The sequence below is a fragment of the Populus trichocarpa genome, chromosome 6, assembly GCF_000002775.5.
Source record: "Populus trichocarpa isolate Nisqually-1 chromosome 6, P.trichocarpa_v4.1, whole genome shotgun sequence".
In the NCBI taxonomy this organism is placed as follows: Eukaryota; Viridiplantae; Streptophyta; class Magnoliopsida; order Malpighiales; family Salicaceae; genus Populus; species Populus trichocarpa.
Genome location: NC_037290.2, coordinates 593,590 through 615,605, shown reverse-complemented (window position 1 = coordinate 615,605; position 22,016 = coordinate 593,590). Strand labels below are relative to the sequence as shown.

The window sequence follows — 22,016 nt, the reverse complement described above, 5'->3', positions numbered from 1 at the left end:
GTGACGGTTGAGATTCATCGAGAAGTGAATCGAGGGAAATATTCAGTAGGATTAGCATTAATCTATAAAATCACCACCAAACTCGTTGCTAATCATGTTTGAGAGGATAATCTCTGTGAAAGATTAAAGGAGATGGTTACTTTCGATGGTGTCAATCAACCAACAAGAAAAAACAACACAATTCATGGTTGTTAAACTGCCCAGTGGGCGGGTTGGTCTAATAAACTCGCAACTAAAGACTAATACAAGTAGCCATGAATGGCTCTGAGAAAATTATTTTTTAAAAAAAAAAAAAAAAAGGAATGAAACAATGCCTTTTTTACTAAAATAATTTATCGGTTTAACTTTGTTATTTGATGATCCAAGCTCTTTTTTCTTGGTTCGCATTTGAACCGGCTCTAACAATTATGAGACAAATTTAAGGTACATAATCCATTCAACAATCAAACAAGACAATAACATGTCCGAATTAACATAAAGTTTAAGTTTTCCAAGCCATATATAAGTTCACTTATCATAGAGTCCAACTCAGGAAGCAAGCAAAAGCAACCTCGATATCACCCATACAAAATCCAAAATCTAAACACCCATGTAGCACAACCAAAATCCAGCCACTAACAAAGCAAGACTTGCACCAATATGGGCTGAACCTGAAATTTCAGGCGGAGCAGCAACAGCCTTGTCAGAGCTTTCTGATGTGACAACCTGTGGGGTGGCGGTGGTGGTATCAGTTTTCCCTTCTGGAACCACCTCCACATGTAATTTCAGGCCACTCTTGCACTTACCAGAATTGCTGCTTGTGAAGTAACGAATCCCTTCTCCATCAAGAGAGATGCTATCAATGTCATCTGTGTACATTCTGATTGGATTGCTCACATCACACGTCAGGTATTCTTCTTTGGTCTCCACCTCAGCTATTTTACCCTGTGCTGCTGAGTGGGTGAACCCTGCCCTCACCACAGCTCCAAAATATTATTACTAGCAAATCTCAAGTATCAAAATACACATACAAATGTAATAAAATCCACACTATTATTAAACCTAGTCTATTTCCGCCGGTCGACACTCCTTCTAGCCCAATGTAAAATAAATAAATAAACTTGGAATTACATGACAAATCAACCCACAAACTGGTTTAGCTTTTAAATTTAAAATAAAAAAACAAAATTGGTTTAATTAACTCGGATTAAGTTGTCCAACACAGGAATTACTATGCTAATTCATTATCAAAATCACTCTTAAGAATAAAAATTAGATAAAAATATCAGTATATATTCTAAAATTTGGATTTGCAACACTTTATTATATTAAGATATCTGGGAGTTGGTTCCAATCTTGATAAAAAAAAAATTAGTAATTTTCATAACAAAATAAGTAATTAGGCAATTGTAAACTAGTTTATACTACCAAATCTGCCATATGATTTTAATCAAGCTGAATCTGTTACTACCAAATCTGAACCTTTCAGTTTCTTTCTTATTTACAAGCACCCCTTTTTTCTTTTTTTCTTTCCTTTTTCTTCGACAGCTTATAATTCAAGACTTTGATAGTTTTCTATAGAATCCATGAAAATACACGAGTTTTCCTGGAAAAATGATACAATTTTTATGCTTTTGAATTCATTGAAACCAAACAACAAACACTCTCTATACATACATAGCATAAAATCAGTATATTTCAGAGGCGCATGGATTTGATTTTCTTTACATTTCTCATCAGCCAAACAGATGTTATCATCAGAATAAAAAATCTTTCGGAAAATGAATTATTGAAAGAGCGAGAGAGGGGGAGAGAGATGGCTTACAAATTTTGTCTCCAACTCTGAAAGTTCTAGCGGAGGACCAAAGACCAAGATCAGCATAAGGGTCCCAGCCACGTTCCCCTCCAACAATATGGTGCACCTGGGCTCCAACACCAAGGCTCACAGAAACTAGAACCAGAAGCATCAACATCTTCTTGACCACTGCCATTATCCTTGCCTCGCAACCTCCTTTCAAAAGCGTATATATAAAAGCAAAGAATCGTAGGTGGCTTGGCTCTAGTGTGCTCGTGCCTGATATGTGGTAGGTACTCTTTCGGTTTTGTCTATCTGCTCCCTACTCTTGTCATGGTAATTGTCTCTTGTTTTTTACATGTTGGCGTCTTTTTACGTTTTGAGACATGACATGACCCGCGATTTGCCGCCGTTTAGATATTTGTAGCTCAACCAATATCCTTTCTCTAACGATAATGTTTTCAAGTTTTTTTTCTTCTTAAATTAATATTTTTTTATAATTTTAATATGATAATATCATAAATAAAAAAATAAAAAACTAATTTAAAAAACATTATATAAACACCCCCAATGTAATGCGGTTGAAAGCTAAAGTTTTTATTGGAAGGTTAGATGGGGATAAGTTTTGGCTGGAAGTGGTTGGTCCCCATAAATGCACCTTTTGAGTATGAGCTGTGGACCAAGCAAAATGTTTCCTTTAGGGAGTTAAAATCAAATTCAATTAATTTAGAGTACAACTCAGAACCCGTAAGTAATTTCATGCCCAATTTCTGACGGTGGATTCATTGATAATTTCAGACAGTGCTCCAATTTCTGAACATGGTATGGTACCTTCCTTTTAATTGTCATTTAGTAACTTATTTATTTTTGTATTTAAAAAATATTTTTGAAAAATTTTAATTTTTTTTTTTAAATTAGTTGATATCAAAAATAATTTTAAAAAAATATTATGTAACGTTGTATATATTAAAAACAAAATGCTATCATTTTATGTGAAAACCAAGTAAAAACTATACAATATTTAACCAAAAAATAAATTAAAAAATTAAGAGACAAATATAAATGTAAATATCTGATATCGAAACACATGTTATAGATTAGATTGTATTTAGTAATATTATTTATTGAAAACAAAGTTTTATTTACTAAAATAAATAAAAAACATGCATAGTAAAGCAATTCAATAAAAGTAAAGAGAAATAAGCAGGGTTGGACAAAAAGAATGACTTCTAAAACGAGGAAAAAAATTTGAAAGTATATTTGTTAATTAAGTAAAAATTAAATAATATTTTATTAAAAAACATCACAAAAATCTGTAAAAAATGAGAAAAAAACAACCAATAAAAAAACTCAAAACTGAAGAATGAAATTGAAAGGAAAAAAAAAAACCCAATAGACCTAAAAAAAGAAAGCTCAAGTGTGTAGGCTTGGCCTGGGTGGCCCAGCGCCCCTTCAGTTTTAAAAAAACCCAAATGCATGGGCCTTTTAGCCCAAGCCCACGCACTTAGGATGAGTTTTTTTTTTAAAGGGGCAAACAACCTATCATCCTCCCCTAATATTTTTAACAAACAAAAAAGGCTACCTGTAGCCTGTTGGCCCAGTTTCAAGCGACCGACAGGTCACCAGAAGTTTAGCCCAAAGGTTTTATCCCCAAAAAAGACTTGATTTTCAACTCATTTTTTTTATCCAAAACATCTAAAAAACAGTTTATATACCTTGAAAAACCTATCAATGGCCTCAAATAACTCAAATAGTGATCCAAAAACCCAAAATCAACCTTAAAAAATAAACCTTCCGAGTTCCTATCATTTCAGGCAATGAGAAGGAAAAATAAAACTTAGGTGTGACTCTCCTCATTGAATGGAACTCATTAACACCAATATCGACTTTTCTCATGGTCTGAATCGGTATCAACCAAGACTTTTTTTTTTCTCTACTATCAAAATTCAGTGACTCTCTCTCTCTCTCATATCTCTCTCTCAAACCAGGAAATAATAAATGAGAGAAATAAAGTTTTGGACCAAAATTAAAATCTCAAAAACTGAAGGGATCGAGAAAAAAAAGAAATCATAAAATTTAAGGACCAAAATAAACTTTTCATCTCCTTTTTCACTTCGATCCCATCTTTGAATTATGTTCTCATTGAACAAATCAAAGTCAATTGGCTATCAATTTGGCCACAAAATGATTGAATTGAGGAGAGATCATTAGGGAAATCCATAGTAAATTGTGAGAAGATGAACAATGGAATGGGGCTACAGTATTTTTCCTATGCCATTTAGTTTTTTCTATAACAGTTAGTCTCAAACTATGTAAAATCATAGTTGTCCGGCTCGGCTCAAAGTCTAACCTGATTTATAGTCTAAGTTATTGAATCGTCAAGTCAATTTGGGTTAACTTTTTATTTAAAAAATATCATTTAAATTTTTTTAAAAAAAAATTACTTATAGTTAACTAAATTAGATTAATTAGATTACGAGTCAACCAATTGAATTTAACCAAGTCATTGATCGAAATAGTTAGAAATAAAACCAGCTCAAGTCAAACTCTGTCAAGCTCCAAGCCGGGCAAGGGTTAATAAGTGCAGAACTAGTTACGACAGTCTCGAATGGATCAATAAATACCAATTTTGAGCATGTTTGGTATTGCGGTTGCTGTTGTGGTTGTGGTTTGAAAAAAATTGTTTTATAAAAAATACTTTTAGTTGAGGTTGGTTTGAAAAAATATATGTTTGGTTAAAACTGTGGTTGAAATTGAAGTTGAGCAAAAAGTAGTTTAACGTGTTTGGTTAAAAAAAATGTTTTTCAAATTGAGGTTATAAAATAATTAAATATATATATTAATATTAATAATTTTTAATTTAAATATTGTAGATTTAACTACTGTTATTACATCATGAAATAAATAATATTGATATCAAATATTTTTTATTATTCCATTAAACTATATGCAATGTCATTACATACGAAATCTATCCAACAAGGACTATATTTTTCATGGTTTCTTAAGCGCGCAACAACAAAAACTGAATTTTTTAATTTATGTAGTGTTATTAAATAATAAAGATTGTGATATCTTTATTATTGGAATTGCGATCAAATTCCACAAATGCTACGTCATCATGCGATATCTTTCTAATTTATGTAGTGTTATTAAATAATATTAAATACTAGTTTTTCGAGTACAACACAATTTTTTTTAAAAAAAATTTACAATTTCATTACAATACGAGTAAATTTAATTCACCTTAAACTAATTTTTTTAAAAAAACAAAAAACAATATTGCACGATTAACTGCACTGGTTTTTCGGGGGAAAAAAACTAAACTTTTCTCATTGGTTTTTCAAAAAAAAAAACTGAACATTGCGACAGTGGAGCATGACTCCACTGTTCACTGAACAGTAGAGCCACGCTCCACTGTTCCTAAAAATAACCACGAGAAGCAGCAAAATGCTGCTTCTCCAATCCTGCGGCCGGGCAGCAAAAATTAGTGGGCCCTATCAAGCAAAATCAGTTTTGTTTCCTTTACCAAACATTAAGAGGGTGTTTGGCTTTGAGGTGTGGTGGCTTTTTTTCAAAGGTACGTACATTTTAAGCACACACCACACCTAACCACACCTCTAAAAGCTATAAAAACATGTTTTTTACTTAAAAAAAGCACAAGCTACCCCTCCTCCAAACACTCTTTAAAATGTGTGGCTGCGGGTGAGGTCCTCACCCGCAGCCACATTACCAAATAGCATCCTAGAAAACATTAACTTCAGAATTTAAGTTTAAGCATGACTGGCAGGCAAGCCAATACCATGGAAAGATATATACTTGTAATTTGCGATGCAAGTATGAGAATAACCCGTGACCACTCTATAGATAGCGCCAATTCTTTGTGAATCTTCTCCTAGAAGCTCGTCCAAAGTCTCAATCTTGTTTCAGCGTGAGGAAGTTTCCAGTGCAATTCTCTAAGAAGCTTGTTTTAGTTGGTTTTCTTTGATGAAAACAGAGTAGGAGATTCATGCAGGATATGATAGAGGTGGTCTTGTAAAGAGTAACATGGATGCAATATTTGTTTTTTACTTCAATGCCAACAGGAAGAATCTTACTGCTATCATCACAACTCCCAAGTCTAAGACTAGGACTGATTAAAAAACCTTTCTTGTGTGATTTTTGCAAGCAATGTGCATCCCTTCGAACTAGGGCAACTAATTATTCGTTGCTTGGAGCTAGTTGCGCCAAGTCATAATGTTAAAAGGGGAGATACAGTGTTAAATGACATACATATAACAGGAACGAAACATGGCTATGAAGAAAGTCATGAACAGAGAAGCAGCAAACCAACCCCATTGATACACTTGGAAACATGGATTACATAGAGCAATCTTGGGGACTCTCCAATGAGTCTTGTGGAGAGTAAAATAGGATTATGTCAGCCTCTTCAGGTAGTTTAAAGCTCACCCTCTTTTGTAACTTGCCACTCTGGGTTCTGCTAAGTAAACTCACTGAAGAAACAGTAGAATAGTCTTCTTTATCAGCTACATGATCAAGCACCAGTAGTCTGTCCTTGGAGAAACTCTCTCTTCCTCTAGATGGGTGTACCCTTTTGGACCCATGTTTGACAGCACCAAGCTCACCGCCTTTTAAGTTTTCTGCCTTCAAGTTAGGAGAGGTTAAGAGCCAGTCCTGTAGAGTCAACTTGCTCACTTTGGTACCCTTCTTCTGTTCTTGGTGCCCTTGCCTTTTGCTCTGGAACTCCTTTACTTTCAAGCATTCTGGCTTTAATAACTCTATAATGGATGATCCACAACCATGGGAATGACCTGCTCCTGGATTTTGCTCAGAGTTTAAGGACTTGCTCATTTTATATCCCATTGCATTCTGCAAAGAGAATCAGCAATGTAATACATACAAATGGACTTGGTAAGATGGGGAAGGACTTGGATCATTGTTTTCGTGAGCAATATATAAGGGGAAACCGTGACGGAGAAGCCAAGAGAAAGATGTTTGTAAGAACTGAGTTACCTTTGTGATCACCATTATTTCAGGATTATCTTGTTAATTACCCCCATTATGTTGTCTTCTGCTAATTACCATTATCTCAATGTCGTCCATGTGAGTTTCTTGGCTTTTATCATCATACGGATCAATTTGACAGACAATGGTGATAAAATCAAAGCAATTTCTTACAAGCAATATTAATCAAATCAAGGAAGTTGGCTGTCTTTGCATGAGGGAATTGGCATTTCAGTTCTTGTTTGAAGGATGAGCTAGATTAAGAATCTCTCTGTCATTTAGGAGAGCAGCCAATTGCCTTGTGCTTGACAAAAATCTGTTCGGCTTAGAATCTGTTCAGCCAATTTAGGAGAGCAGCCAGGGCAGCCTGCAAGATATAGCAACGCGCAAACCAAAGGGTCAACATGGTCTTTTAGTTGGCCCTCAGCCTTCAATAAGAAAGCAGAAACTAAAGTTCCAGGGAAGACAAGCTTCTGCTTCATAATTGTAGTAGAAATATTACCTAAACACCCTACCAACTCGAGTTTATTATACTATTTATATATAATGAAGCATCTTCATATTATTTTTTTAAATCATTTCATAATAATTAAGTATCGTAGCTGTAGCTGAGTTGATTAACGTTATCTCATAAGTTAGAGATCGGAGGTTCGAGCGATGGGTCTTCTACCTATTTTCTAAATTGTGACAAACGACTTATCTTTTATCACATTTTTTTTTATTAAAAAAAAATAAAGGATGGATAATATGTTATAAAAAATAGAGACAAGCTAGCGGGCCCAGCCCATTTCTGATTTTTTTTTTCTTTGGTATTTTTTTAACATTATAAATTTCTTTTTTACTAGATTCACCTACTCTTTAATTTTGATATGGTTATTAAATATTATTATAAGTTTTTATTTAAATTTTAATAAATATTTTTTTAATTATTATGTATTTAATATGAAAATAATAATACTAATAATAAATTGTTCATGACAACTCAATTAAAATTAGGTTTTTATTATTAAAATATTGAAATAGATTTTAAACAAAATTTTATTATTTTTATGATTTCTTTTAGTTTTTAATCACACAAAATACCAACATACTATTTTGATGTTTTTTTGTTAATTTACTTTAACAATCATAAAATATACTTTTTAAACAGAAATAATAATTTTATTTAAAAATATTATTTTGACTAAGATAAACAAACAACATATTTATAGAAAAAAATCAAAATGAGTATATTTTAAGATTTAACAACAAAATTAAGAAAATTAGAATCCCTCACAGCCCAGGCATTACTATAGAGCAGTGTTGTGCAGGAAACTAAGGTCAGCTATGTATCCTATAATAAGAGGGAAATATGGCAGTCATTATGTCCCGTTCTATTGCATGTTACATCACTTCTTGTTTGTCTATCAGATTCAGAAATGGAGATATTTTCTTGCCTGCTTGAGCCCCAGGCTTGCGGCTTGGCTGGCTTCTTTGGTCATGTGCTGGATGATAGATTTAGGGCCACCTGCAGAGACAAATGGGCCCTTAGAACCGAGTTGTCTAACCAGATTCTAGGTCTAACCCAGTTAAAGTTTGAGTTATGAGATCAACTCAGAGGTTACCTGGTCAACCCACATCAATATACTTCACGATGAGAGTCTAAAAGTCACTTAGAAGTGCATATTTTAGCGCTAAAATCACAAAACCAGTAGTGTGAATGTAATAATTTCAACACAAAACATGATAAAGTTTAAAGGTAAATTTAGTTCACCAACAAAAGTATCTCATAGTACTGTAATTCTAATCAAGCACATGGTCTTGGAAGTCTCATTTGCATGAAGCATTCTGAGAACAGAGATAATACAAGCATGAATTGCTCTGAAGCAGTGATTTACTGAAACGAGATACAAATGAGCTTGAATCAGGAAGTCTCAGCAGCAGGTTGGGTAACTCCAAACTTCACCAACAGCTTGCTTAGAACATCGGGTGAGCAGACTTGGTATTTCACATTCCCAGAAGGAGAAAGGAAGACCTCAGCCAGTTCGAGCTTCTCTGAAGTAAGGCTTGTGCTATCCATGGTTTTGCTGAGCACCTTCAAAGCAAGCTGGACAGCCTCTTCCCTTGTGATTTCATCCTTGTAATCCTGCTTTAGCATTGATTGTGCAGCCTGGTTGTTTGCACCAATTGCTCCAGCTTTCCAACCAGAATAATTTCCACTAGGATCGCTCATGTAAAGTTGGAAGCCATAATTTTTGTCCCATCCTGCAAACAGAAACGACACGCCAAAGGGCCGAAGACCTCCAAACTGTGTGTACCCTTGCTTAGTATCACAAAGGGATTGAACTAGTTGCTCTACAGGCATTGGCTCTTGGTATGCAAAGGTGTAGCGTTGTGCTTGGATCCTGGCAGTGTTGATGAGGATGTTGGCGTCAGACATAATTCCAGCCACAGCACAAGCAACATGATCATCAATCTTGTACATCTTCTCAGTGGAAGTTGAGGTTTGCAATAGCTTGGATGTAACCTTCTTTTCTCCAACCAAGACAACCCCATCTTTGGATAATATTCCTATTGCAGAACCAGCATTTCCAATGGCCTCCATAGCATACTCAACTTGATACAGGCGTCCTTCAGGGGAGAAGATTGTTGTGCGGCTATCATATCTCCTAGACATTTTTCGTTACACTGAAAGAAGAGAACTTAATAAGAGCAAGCAACAAACAGAACAAAAATATTTTTTACCCTTGCAATCAAATAAATAGGAAAGGCCAGAAAGCAGGGTTGGGGAATCAACGGTAAGAGAGTCAGACACTTGCACAGAAGATTAATTACATGCAAAAAAATGAAAGCACACAACACATCAGAGAAAACAGAAATTAGAGCAACTCTTAGAGTACAGCATAGCTAGTTATGCAAGAAGTATGATCAGCTCAAGAGTGAAAACTTAAAACAATAGGAAAAATGTTTCAGAAATAATGAAGCTTCAAGAACCAAAAAGAAGTCAAAAGGCTGTGGAAATTTCCATAAAATGAAATGGTAAAATGTACGAGATGCATTTTGCAAATTGACCATACAGTAAATTCTTCATTTTTTTTAAGAAAAAAATTTGATAAACCAGAAAAGTTAAGAGATGCAAGGATTGTGCCATTTTCCCAATCCAGCCCCTTTACATCTCCTTTTCATGCTCATCCATTTTTTAAGAATATATTTGAAGGAAATGAGCAACATTTTAAATCATAAAACTTGCCTAGTGGAAACCACATACCTATTTCCAGTTCCAAAGAGCCAATTGCAAGCATAGAAGAACATGTATCACATTCACATGCATGAAATTTTTAAAGGATGTGCATAAACTTGAGTTTCTTAAAGGAGAAGAGGCCATTTGGAAACTACATGTGCAAACCCTAAAGTTCCCAAAAGAAGCTGAAAATGTCAATAACTAGGAATTGTAATAACTCAAGAAGTCATGAATACATAAAGGAGGAATGAATTTATGAAAATAAAACCTTAAAACTGTAATTGAAAGCAATGTTAACCCTTCATTTAAGATCTTGGCCATCCAAAACAACTTAAAAAAGTCATTGAAAACTCTTAACTAAAAAAATTAACATGCTAAATTAAATAGTTAAGAACAATACTGTAACAAAAATCCATATTCCAAAATATGTTTTCATACCATTGTTCAACTCCATTATACCTGTCAAAAGTATTATAAAGGACATATAACAAATCATATTACAATAAAAATCCAAACATCAGTCATCTTTAGCAAATATACAAAGGTAGTTCCGTAATTGTTCTATTTCATCTCCAATATTCAATCAACGATTCCTAGTGAAGTTGCCAAACTAAATTCAAAATCTGTTTTCTCAAATTTTACGTCTCTATACTACACAATCAACAATGTGTTTTCTCTTCCGAAATTCCACTTTCAACAAATAACATTCAATCTCAAAAAAGTCTATGTAAAGACACTAACCCAGGTTCCAATTCAGAATCCACCTACAAATCACATCAAACCCATGAAAAATCACCTATAAGAACTAGTATTACCAACCAAAACCCCTCGAGACCAAGAAACAAAATCAGAAAACAAAAAAGCAAACACCTTTATGCTTTACCACTGTAACAATAACCCAAAAACACAAACAGATCTATGTAAACAACTACAAAACTAACTTAAGAACACTTAAAAACAAAAACCCATGATTAATTTTCAATAAAAAACACAATCAAACACAACAACAAAAAAACGATTATAAAAAGTCTGAAACTTGAAGACCCAGTTCATGGAATCAAGAGAAGAAGACACAATAGCATTAAGAATCGAAGGAGAGAGCTAATTACCTGTAAACTGCGAGTGATTTTGAAGAACTGAAGAAAGCTTCGACTTTTTTGCTGATTTTATACGGGTTTCCTTTGTAGCTCTGCCTTAACTTCTTGCTCAAGAAGAGGGGAAACAGCTGACTCAGTGGGTTGGGTTGGGTTGGCAATACTGTAAATATTGGGCTTGGCCTTAAAGTTTAGGCCTAAATCCTAATATGATTTTAAGCCCATTTAAATTTGTTTTTTTTATTTTTATTTAAAGCATGTTTGGAAGTTCAGTATAAATGATTTTTGAAATATTTTTTATTTAAAAATATATTAAAATTATTATAAAAATAATGTTTGATAATTAAAAAATTTAAATAATTTTAATTATTATCTCAAGATAAAAGAGATGTCTTTTGTATATTTTAAAAGAACATAAATTTATTTTAAGATTGTTGTGTGTGTGTGTGTGTGTGTGTGTGTGTGTATATATCTTCTGTTGTCTCGGGTCCTTTACCAAATGCAACACTAATGATAAGACGAACAATATATCGTATTAGTAATATTCATTTACTAATTACTATATATTAAATAAAATCGCCCACATAAACCTGCTAAAATGTCCCTCGCCAACATTTGTAGCTCCACAGTAACCGTGGCCTTCCTTATTTATGTGGTGAAATTAGGGTTTAGTTTTGTCATGTAATTCGAAGAAATTGTCGTTGAGCACATAAAATACATGCAAAAGAGCTCAATCGATGCCAGTATAATTTCCTTCTCCTTTTCCATTTCTAGCTTTTTTCGGTGAACCAAGCATCAAATCAAGCATGGATTAAGAGAAAACAAACATTATAATTCTTTAAACTAATTAATTCATATCATGTTGCCCGAGCCCATTACAAAGTACTTTTGATACACAATGAGTAAAACAAATTAACACAATATATTCTCTTGAAAAGGGAAAGAAGGAACAGAAGAAAATTCTCTAGGAAAACAAAACACAAGATATCCTATAGAAAACTGCTTCATTCTAGCCACTTGAAGATCCCTCGTGCAGTTATTCTTTAATTATGCTTTCAAGCTCACACATGTATACTCTGTAAGTTACAGCACAACCTGCAATCATCAAACATAGAGCGCAAACTATGAATTTTACTAAATATCTTGTCAAAACCAACACAACTTTTTTTATATACAGCAAAAGCCTGAAGATTCAAGTTAGCTGGAACCTGATTAATTAGGCAGGACACTTGAACCCTGGAGGTGGGGTCTTGCCACAGTCAGCAAGGACCTCAAGAGCAATGGGTATAATAAGGTTGATGTTGAGAAGTTTAGCCTTGATGACGGTGCAAAGACATGAAGCAACATCAAAGTCTACAAGACCTTCAAGCACTGGGCAACATTCATCCTTGGCACTACTGCCAGTACGAATATGGACTAATCCACCTAATACATCCACACATGCACCTAACTTGAGAGTGTTAATAGGGCAAGTCTCTTGCTTTGGTGGTGGTGGTGGGCATAGCTCTAGTAGTGATGGATGAGGAGGGCACGGTGTTTCAGGTGGTGGCGGCTTCACAATTGGTGGTTTTGGTATCACTGGAGGATTTAGTGGTGGAAGAGATGGTGGTGGTGGCTTTATTGGAGGAGTTACAGGAGGCCTCCGTGGTGGTGGTGGCTTTATTGGAGGAGTTACAGGAGGCCTCAGTGGTGGAGGTGGTGGTGGTGGAGGTGGTATGTGTACTGGTGGTAACTTAGGAGGATAGTTTGGTGGCTTAGAGGGTGGGAGCGGGTAAGTGCAGTCGGGATAAGCAAGTGAAGTAAGCAAAGTGCCCGAATTCACAAGAAGGATCAAGAGATTGGCCAAAGCAAACTTAGCCATCGTGGCGACTTACTTTACTCAGTTCTCAGTGAATATGAAGCTCAAGTCATGCATGCTAGCCTTCTTATAGACATGATATACGTCTAAAATTGATCTTGCTCGTATTTTCAGTCCAATATTTTATTGTAACTTTTGTCATCATTGATTGACTAGCTTATTCAATTAATTTCATTATCATATATCAAATTGGATTTTGGGGCAAATATATTGGCATTGGTACTGTTACGTGCATTTCAACTATATTGAACTATATATCCAGCTGAACCAAGTTATTAATTAGTTCTAAGTAATACATTAGAATGTTGTAGTGCAAGGATCAATTTACTGGTGATCTCTTTCAAAACTTAAATCTTAAATCATAACTGCACACGCCTATATATCAAATGAAACATGTAATTTCCTTAGAGAGAGAAAGATCTTTATACAAAGAACTACACAAGAGGACAAGCCACACTCGGACTTTTGGCACCCCATGATAGACTTGTAAATTGATCTATCTGTCTAATGAATCCAATGATGTCGCACACAGGCTCACAGACACAGTTAAAATAGAGAAAACTAACCACCAGTTTGGTTGTGCTTTTCTTGCTTTAGAGTTTCCAGACAACAAACGTGACTTTGTTGATGAAATGTCTTAGAAAGCTGCAGAAGACCAGGAAGCTGTGTTGTTGCCTATTGAATGTATTTCGTCAATGAAGATCTCTGCTGAAGACCAAGATTTTAGGAATAAACCACTGATCATATCTGATCTTTTGTTATGCAATGTTTTTGAATTTTGAATTGTCTTTGTTTCCAAGTAAAACTCTAACTCTATTTAAAGAGTATTCTGAGATCAATAATATTATTCTTCTACAAAATTCTTCTTTACGTCTGTTTTGCATGTACTTGTGTTCTGCAACTAAAGAATAACAACAACAAATTGGTATCAGAGCGATAGTTTATCTTGAGGGACTTGTGAGTTGAGAAAAACAAAAACACAAACCAAATCAAACCACAAACACAACCAAAAAACACAAAATGGATTCTGAAACAATCATCTCACACGGTTCACCACCAATCTTCAATGGTGAAAACTATGAAACATGGGCCATCAGAATGACAGTGCATCTGGAGGCGCTAGATCTCTGGGAAGCTGTGGAAGAAAACTATGTTGTTCCTGACTTGCCTGCAAATCCAACTATAGCCCAACTAAAGATCCACAAGGAGAAGAAGACAAGAAAATCCAAGGCCAAAGCTTGCTTATATGCTGCAGTATCAAATACAGTATTCACAAGAATCATGAATTTGGATTCTGCAAAAGGTATTTGGGATTATCTTAAAAAGGAATATCAAGGCAATGAAAGAACAAAAAATATGCAGGTTCTTAATTTAATCAGAGAATTTGAAATGCAGAAGATGAAGGAAACCGAAAACATCAAAGATTATGCTGACAGATTGCTAAGCATAATAAACAAAGTAAGATTGCTTGGAAAAGAATTTTCTGATGACAGAATTGTGCAGAAAATACTGGTCACTATGCCTGAAAAATATGAGTCTAAGATCTCTTCATTAGAAGAGTCAAAAGACTTAACCAGCATCTCTCTTGGAGAATTAACAAATGCACTGCAGGCACAAGAACAAAGAAGATCAATGAGACTTGAAGAATCAATGCAAGGAGCTTTTCAAGCAAGAACTCAATATCAAGAAGGAGGCAAAGACAGGAGATTCATCAAGAAGAAAAAGGTTCAAATGTACAGAAACAAAGTGGAAACATTTCCACCATGTACCTATTATAAAAAAACAAATCATCAGCCGATCAAGTGCTGGTGGAGACCAGATATCAAGTGCAGAAAATGTGGACAGATTGGACATGTTGAAAGAATCTGCAGGACACAACAACATGAAGAAAAGGCGAATCCTGTTGCACAACAACCTGAAAAGGGCAGCTGTTTGTTGCATCATGTTTTTCAACAGGAAAAAGTTCGAATGATTCTTGGTTGATTGATAGTGGCTGCACAAACCACATGACAAACAATCAGGATTTGTTTAAAGAACTACTTGACAGAACGACTATTTCCAAAGTTAAAATTGGAAATGGTGATTATATTGATGTCAAAGGCAAAGGAATTGTTGTCTTAAACAGTTTGTCAGGTTCGAAGTATATTTCAGATGTTTTATATGTGCCTGACATTGATCAAAACTTGCTTAGTGTTGGACAACTTATGGAAAAAGGTTTCAAATTAAGGTTTGAAGATCAATGGTGTCTGATCAAAGACAACTTGGGCAACAACGTGTTCAGGGAAAAAATGAAATGAAAAGGTTTTACTTTAAACCTTATGGAGAAGGAGCAGAGTGTGTTTTCTGCAAAAACATGCAGTGACGAATTGTGGCATAAAAGAGTTGGACACTTTCATCACGCAGGGCTTATGTATATGCAAAAATATACTCTTGTAAAAGGAGTACCACAACTAGAGAACATGTCAACAAACTGTGCAGCATGTCAATATGGTAAGCAGGCCAGAAAACCTTTCCCTCATGCAACCTGGAGAGCAACACGAAAACTTCAGCTGGTACATACAGACGTTGGAGGTCCTCTGAGTACAGCTTCACTGAATGGCAGCAAATATTATATCATCTTCATTGATGATTATTCCAGGTTCTGTTGGATTTTCTTTCTTAAATTCAAATCAGAAGTTGCTAATGTGTTTTGGAAGTATAAAACATGGGTGGAAAACCAAATTGGGTGCAGGATTCAGACATTAAGATCAGACAATGGAAAGGAGTATATCTGTGGGAGATTTCAGCAATTCTGTGATGAATCCGGAATTGAACATCAGCTTACTACACCTTACACACCTCAACAGAATGGTGTAAGTGAAAAAAAAAACAGGAGTATCATGGAAATGACTAGATGTATGCTGCACGAAAAAGAGTTACCAAAGAAATTATGGGCTGAAGCTGCAAATACCTCAATGTCTCTGCTGAACAGAATGCCAACCAGAGCCTTGCAGAAAAAAACTCCTTTTGAAGCTTGGTTTGGATACAAACCAGACCTGCAACATTTGAAAATTTTTTGTTGTATTTGTTTCACTCATGTACCACAGGTGAAAAGAGATAAGCTGGATAAGAAGTCAGAACCAAGAGTATTCATTGGATACAGCAGTCCATCAAAAGCTTACAGAATCTTCCAACCTCAAAATGGAAGAATTCTGGTAAGTAGAGACGTCAACTTTATGGAAAATAAGCAATGAAAGTGGGAGAAACCAGAAGAAAAGCTGGAATCATCAACAGAGAAGCAAGAATCTCTAATTTTGGAGATTATTAATAACAACATTGACGATGAACCAGTAAGAGGTACAAGATCATTAGCTGAAATTTATGAAAATAGCAATATTGCTATCTGTGAACCTGCAGAATTTGAAGAAGCAGTAAAGAAGAGTGAATGGATTGAAGCAATGCAAGAGGAACTTAGAATGATTGAAAAGAATGATACATGGGTGCTGATGGACAAGCCTCTACACAAGAAGGCCATAGGAGTCAAATGGGTTTATAGAACCAAACAAAATGCAGATGGTTCTATAAACAAATACAAAGCCAGATTAGTTGTGAAGGGCTATGCTCAAATGTTTGGTGTGGATTTTTCATAAACGTTTGCACCAGTAGCACGCTTGGACACAATCAGATTACTACTTGCAGTTGCTGCACAAAAGAATTGGAAAGTTTATCAGCTGGATGTAAAGTCTGCGTTTTTAAATGGATACCTGCAGGAGGAGATTTACATAGAGCAACCAAGAGGCTTTGAAGTCAGGGGACAAGAGGAGAAGGTCTACCTGCTGAAAAAGGCTTTGTATGTCCTCAAACAAGCTCCTAGAGCATGGTATAGCAGAATGGATGATCATCTACATAAACTTGGCTTTGTTAAAAGTTTAAGTGAGGCAACGTTGTATGTAAAAGGAGTTGATGCAAACTTAATTATTGTATCTGTTTATGTTGATGACTTACTTGTAACAGGAAGTAATAAGACACAAATTGAAGAATTCAAGACAGAGATGTTTGATGTGTTTGAGATGACAGATCTCGGGTTGATGTCTTACTTCCTTGGAATGGAGGTGAAACAAAGTGATGATGGAATCTTCATATGTCAACAGAAATATGCTAAAGAGATATTGAAGAAATTTCACATGGAAAGCTGCAAGAGCACAAGCACACCTATGAATCTGAAGGAAAAATTCAGCAAGCATGATGGAACAAACAAAGCAGATGAAGGTCAGTACAGAAGCTTAATTGGATGTTTAATGTATCTTACAGCTACAAGATCAGACATTGCATTTGATGTGAGCTTGCTGTCACGTTTTATGCATTGTGCAAGTGAATTGCATCTTCAAGCTACAAAAAGGATAGTAAGATACGTCAAAGGTACAATAAGCTATGGAATAAAATACTCTCATCTTCAGAATTTCATGCTGCATGGGTACTCTGATAGTGATTGGGCAGGTTCTGTGGACGACATGAAGAGCACCTCAGGCTACTGTTTTAGTTTTGGATCAGGCATGTTCTCTTGGTGTTCAAGGAAGCAAGATAATATAGCTCAAAGCACAGCTGAAGTTGAATATGCAGCAGCTACTGCTGCTGTCAATCAAGCTATTTGGATAAGGAAAATTCTTGCTGATCTGCATATGAATAAACTGGAACCAACAAAGATTTATGTTGACAATCAAGCTGCAATTTCTATTGCAAATAATCCTGTGTTTCATGGCTGAACTAAGCATTTCAAAATCAAGTTATATTTTCTGAGAGAAGCACAGAAAGAAGAAGAAGTTACTCTGCTATATTGCAGAACTAATGATCAGATTGCAGATGTTCTAACAAAAGCTCTTCCAAAAGCAAGTTTTGAAGATTTACGAAGAAAGCTTGGTATCTGCTGCTGTTAAGACAAAGAGGAGTGTTGATGAAATGTCTTAGAAAGCTGCAGAAGACCAAGAAGCTGTGTTGTTGCCTATTGAATGTATTTCGTCAATGAAGATCTCTGCTAAAGACCAAGATTTTAGGAATAAACCACTGATCATATCTGATCTTTTTGAATTGTTTTTGAATTTTGAATTGTCTTTGTTTCCAAGTAAAACTCTAACTCTATTTAAAGAGTATTATGAGATCAATAATATTATTCTTCTACAAAATTCTTCTTTACATCTGTTTTGCATGTACTTGTGTTCTGCAACTAAAGAATAACAACAACAGACTTCATTTGCATAAGTGCTTGAAAGATTATTCTTACATCTTTTTATTCTTTAATTTTTTTTTCATGTTCCTCCTATGGTCCTCTTTAGGATAATTCAATTACTTTCTTCAGTAAACTCTTGAGCCTCACAACCTCAGAAAGGTCATATCGTTTTCACATCTGTAATGCACTTGTGCACATGCAGAGGACCCGCATTGTAAAGATTATATATATAGTGAAATAGTACCCCGTTTGTTTTCCTTTGTTTTTCAGACCACTATGATAAAATGATACAATAGTTATAAGTGTCGCCATCATTATCTCCAAGCTGCATGATATTCAAAGCTTATTTCAATTCCAGAGGAGTTGAAACTGGTTGTTTGCAAGATATATTTACATTTTGTTTTGTTTTGTTTCGGAGCTTATATGTTATTTAAGTAGTAGTGGGATTGGATTTTTTTTGTTTTTGTTTTTTGTTTGATTAAGTGTTAACTTTTGATAAGAACTCTTTAACAATGTTATTCGAACATAGATCTAATCAAACTATTGAATTAATATGTACTGGTTTAAGTAGTGGAACATTGGTCAAACAACTGGATCGATCGAAAGCATTATAATATAAATATGTTTTCCAACACTAAAATTATAAAACTAGAAATGATAAAGTGGTATTTGCATAATTTATTAAGGTGAAGGTATCAAATTTGAAAGAATTTTTTTTACTTTGTTGCCGGCTCAATGTCATGTTAGAAATTGAGTGAATTTTTAAAAATTAATTATTTTGTTAGATTTAATAAAATTATTAAAATATTTTTTATATTCGAAAAAAAGATGATATTAATCCGCCGCGGAACTCAGCACAATTAACTATTATCTCATTAATGTCATGTCGTTTTCAGGCTCTTTGTATCCGTATATGCAATGTACTTGTGCACAGAGTTGGAAAGACTATATCTAAAGTCAAATGATTTTTTTCCCGTAAACCACCATGATAAAATGATATAATATAGTTGTAAGTGCCCTCGCCATTATCTCACCCTGCATGATATTCAAAGCCTAGTTTGAACTCCATGATAAAACTTCAATTCCAAATTAAAGAATTGAAATTGGATGTATGCATTATATATTCACATTTTGTTAATTGTTTGATTGAGAAGGAATTTCTGCAGACCTTTTGTGCAATGTAATTAAAACCGATCTGAAAAGTGGAATAGTGTGGTTGAATCATTTGATCAATAACATGTAATAAACGTACCAAATTTGAAACCTTGTAAAATGTGTTTTTTTTTTTTTATGTAATTAGATCAATGTCGAACTCAATTTTCCAACCAATAATAAATTTTCAGATTTTGTCGGAGTTAGCTAATTTTGATCAAGCATGATCCAAACTTATATTCATGCTCCATTGCATCAAGCTAGATCAGTACTTAGATGACTAAATCATTGGATTTTCAATCCTACCAAGTTGATACAATCTAGGTTTAATAACATTAAGCATGGTAAACTCATAATAGTTATATAGTAAACTCGGCGTTGCTATCATTGCGCACAAGGATAGGTGTTTTGGATGTTTCTCATTTCACATCGCTTGAAGATTAAGGATGTTTGAAAATATAATAGAGACTTTATTTTATTATTCTCGATTGTTTTGTTTGTTAATTTTTTTATTTTTAAAATTCACCTTTTCTATTTATGTGGTTTCTATTGCACGAATGATTAGAAGTAAACCCGATGGCGTAATGGATTTTTTCGACTAATTAATCCTGGGTTGTCTTATCAAGTTTCACCGGATTTTACCCATATCATATCAAAATACATGCATAAGAGCCCTTTCCATGCCAGTATAAATTTCCTCCTCCTCCTCCTCCTGGTTATGCCCCCTTTTTGTAGTCTTTTTCCCGTAAACCAAGCACTATCCATATATAGTATTAACTTTAGGTAACATCATATGATTTTAGATAGCTGAACCCAATCATACATACATTTTTCCTTTTTGTTATGAATCAAAAGCTGTGATAGGAAGAAACACAACAAAACTGGGAGAATAACTTATATTTATTGAATGAGAACGTTGGCTATTATATAGCCTTACATGAATAACAGAATATAGAAATTACAGCCCACGATTAACAAAGATGTGGCAACGTGCAGTAAAGGAAATAGTCAACAGAACAAGTCATCCCATTTAATAGGAGCTTATTAACAGAAAATCAAATATAATCAGCAGGAGAATAATCCCCGATACTTGTCATTCCCTCCCTTAAACTAATACAGATATCAGTTAGTTTACAGCAGGAACCTCTCGAACACCAAGTAGTTCTCTCATTTTTAGGAAAGATTCAAGCTTCAATGGCTTAGTCATAACATCTGCAGCTTGATCCCGTGTCCCACAATAAATTAGCTCCACAGTTCCCTCCTTAGTAAGATCACACAAAAAATGAAATCGCACATCTATGCGTTTGCTCCGTCCATGCATCACTGGATTCTTTGACAATTTAATTGTAGAACTATTATCACAAAAAATTGTAGTACTGTTACCGTGTGAATGACCAAGTTTCTCCAAAATTCTTCTCATCCACACAACTTGGCATGCACAAGATGCAGCAGCTACAAACTCAGCTTCAGTCGTTGATAGTGTGACAATAGGTTGTTTTTTAGAGGACCATGACACTGCACCAAAACTCAACATGAAGACATATCCTGAAGTGCTTTTTCTATCCTCCAAATCACTAGCATAATCACTGTCAGTAAATGCTATGAGTTCATCACTTCCTCCCTTCTTGTAGAATATCCTGAAATTTGTTGTGCCTTTCAAGTACCTCAACACTCGTTTTGCAGCTTGCAAATGAAGTTCTGTTGGCTGTCCTGCATATCTACTGATTAAACTAACCACAAACATCAAGTCGGGTCTCGTTGCTGTGAGATACATGAGACTCCCTACCACTTGCTTAAAGAATGTTGTATCAACCTTCACACCATCTTTATCTTTGAAAATTTTACCACCAGGAACTATCGGGTTTTTAACAGAATTGCTTTCCTCCATCCCGAACCTTTTTAACACATCCAAGGAATATTTCCTTTGACTAATGTAGGTTCCATCAGCCATTTGAAAAATTTCAATTCCAAGAAAGTACCTCATTTTTCCTAAATCTGTCATATCAAACTCACGTACCATTGAACTCTTGAACTCATTAAACATTGCTTCATCATTTTCGGTAAAAATGAGATCATCAACATACAAGCTAACAATTAGAATTTTACCTTCTTTGCTTGTTTTAGTGAACAATGTATGCTCATTGTGACACTTCTCGAACCCTTCTGTTAAAAAATGAGCTTCTATACGACTAAACCAAGCTCGTGGAGCTTGTTTGAGTCCGTATAGAGCTTTCTTCAGTTTGTAGACTTTGTGTGGATTTTCGTACAGCTCATAGCCTCTTGGTTGCTCAACATACACCTCCTCGCTTAGTTCTCCATGTAGAAAAGCTGATTTTACGTCAAGCTGATAGACTATCCAGCCCTTTGTAGCTGCAAATGCAACAATCAACCGAACCGTGTCCAACCTTGCCACAGGAGCAAAAAATTCTGTATAATCAATCCCATGTTGTTGTACGTATCCTTTAGCCACAAGATGAGCCTTGTATTTATCAATGTCACCATGCTCATTAAGCTTTATTTTATAAACCTATTTTACTCCTATCTTCTTTGCACCTACAAGTAAATCTGTTAGCACCCAAGTTTTATTCTTTTCTATGGCTTTTATCTCAGAATCCATCGCATCTCTCCATTTTGAACTTTTCACAGCCTCTTCAAAATAGAAAGGATCATCAGAAGTAAACAAAGCCATATTAGCTTCATTTTCTTCTTCG

General features: G+C 34.8%; 3 protein-coding genes and 1 long non-coding RNA gene across 4 annotated transcripts; all 4 read right to left on the bottom strand.

Annotated features, from left to right (window-relative positions):
- Positions 1-405: 405 nt before the first annotated feature.
- On the bottom strand, positions 406-2,104 carry LOC7458489 (uclacyanin 1). The gene is made up of 2 exons (XM_002307833.4): positions 1,805-2,104; positions 406-947 (listed from the first exon to the last, which is right to left on the bottom strand). The coding sequence occupies exons 1-2, from the start codon at positions 1,968-1,970 to the stop codon at positions 580-582; spliced, it is 534 nt and encodes a 177-aa protein (XP_002307869.1). The 5' UTR covers positions 1,971-2,104; the 3' UTR covers positions 406-579.
- Positions 2,105-8,501: 6,397 nt separating this feature from the next.
- Positions 8,502-11,259, bottom strand: LOC7458487 (proteasome subunit alpha type-4). Its single transcript, XM_002307831.4, has 2 exons — positions 11,108-11,259; positions 8,502-9,445 (listed from the first exon to the last, which is right to left on the bottom strand). The coding sequence occupies exon 2, from the start codon at positions 9,432-9,434 to the stop codon at positions 8,682-8,684; it is 753 nt and encodes a 250-aa protein (XP_002307867.1). The 5' UTR covers positions 9,435-9,445; positions 11,108-11,259; the 3' UTR covers positions 8,502-8,681.
- Positions 11,260-11,995: 736 nt separating this feature from the next.
- Positions 11,996-12,966, bottom strand: LOC112327850 (36.4 kDa proline-rich protein). Its single transcript, XM_024602730.2, has 2 exons — positions 12,301-12,966; positions 11,996-12,187 (listed from the first exon to the last, which is right to left on the bottom strand). The coding sequence occupies exon 1, from the start codon at positions 12,951-12,953 to the stop codon at positions 12,309-12,311; it is 645 nt and encodes a 214-aa protein (XP_024458498.1). The 5' UTR covers positions 12,954-12,966; the 3' UTR covers positions 11,996-12,187; positions 12,301-12,308.
- Positions 12,967-13,900: 934 nt separating this feature from the next.
- Positions 13,901-17,948, bottom strand: LOC127905439 (uncharacterized). Its single transcript, XR_008059420.1, has 3 exons — positions 17,239-17,948; positions 15,511-17,121; positions 13,901-14,118 (listed from the first exon to the last, which is right to left on the bottom strand). It is a non-coding gene; the product is annotated as an uncharacterized LOC127905439 (long non-coding RNA).
- Positions 17,949-22,016: the final 4,068 nt, after the last annotated feature.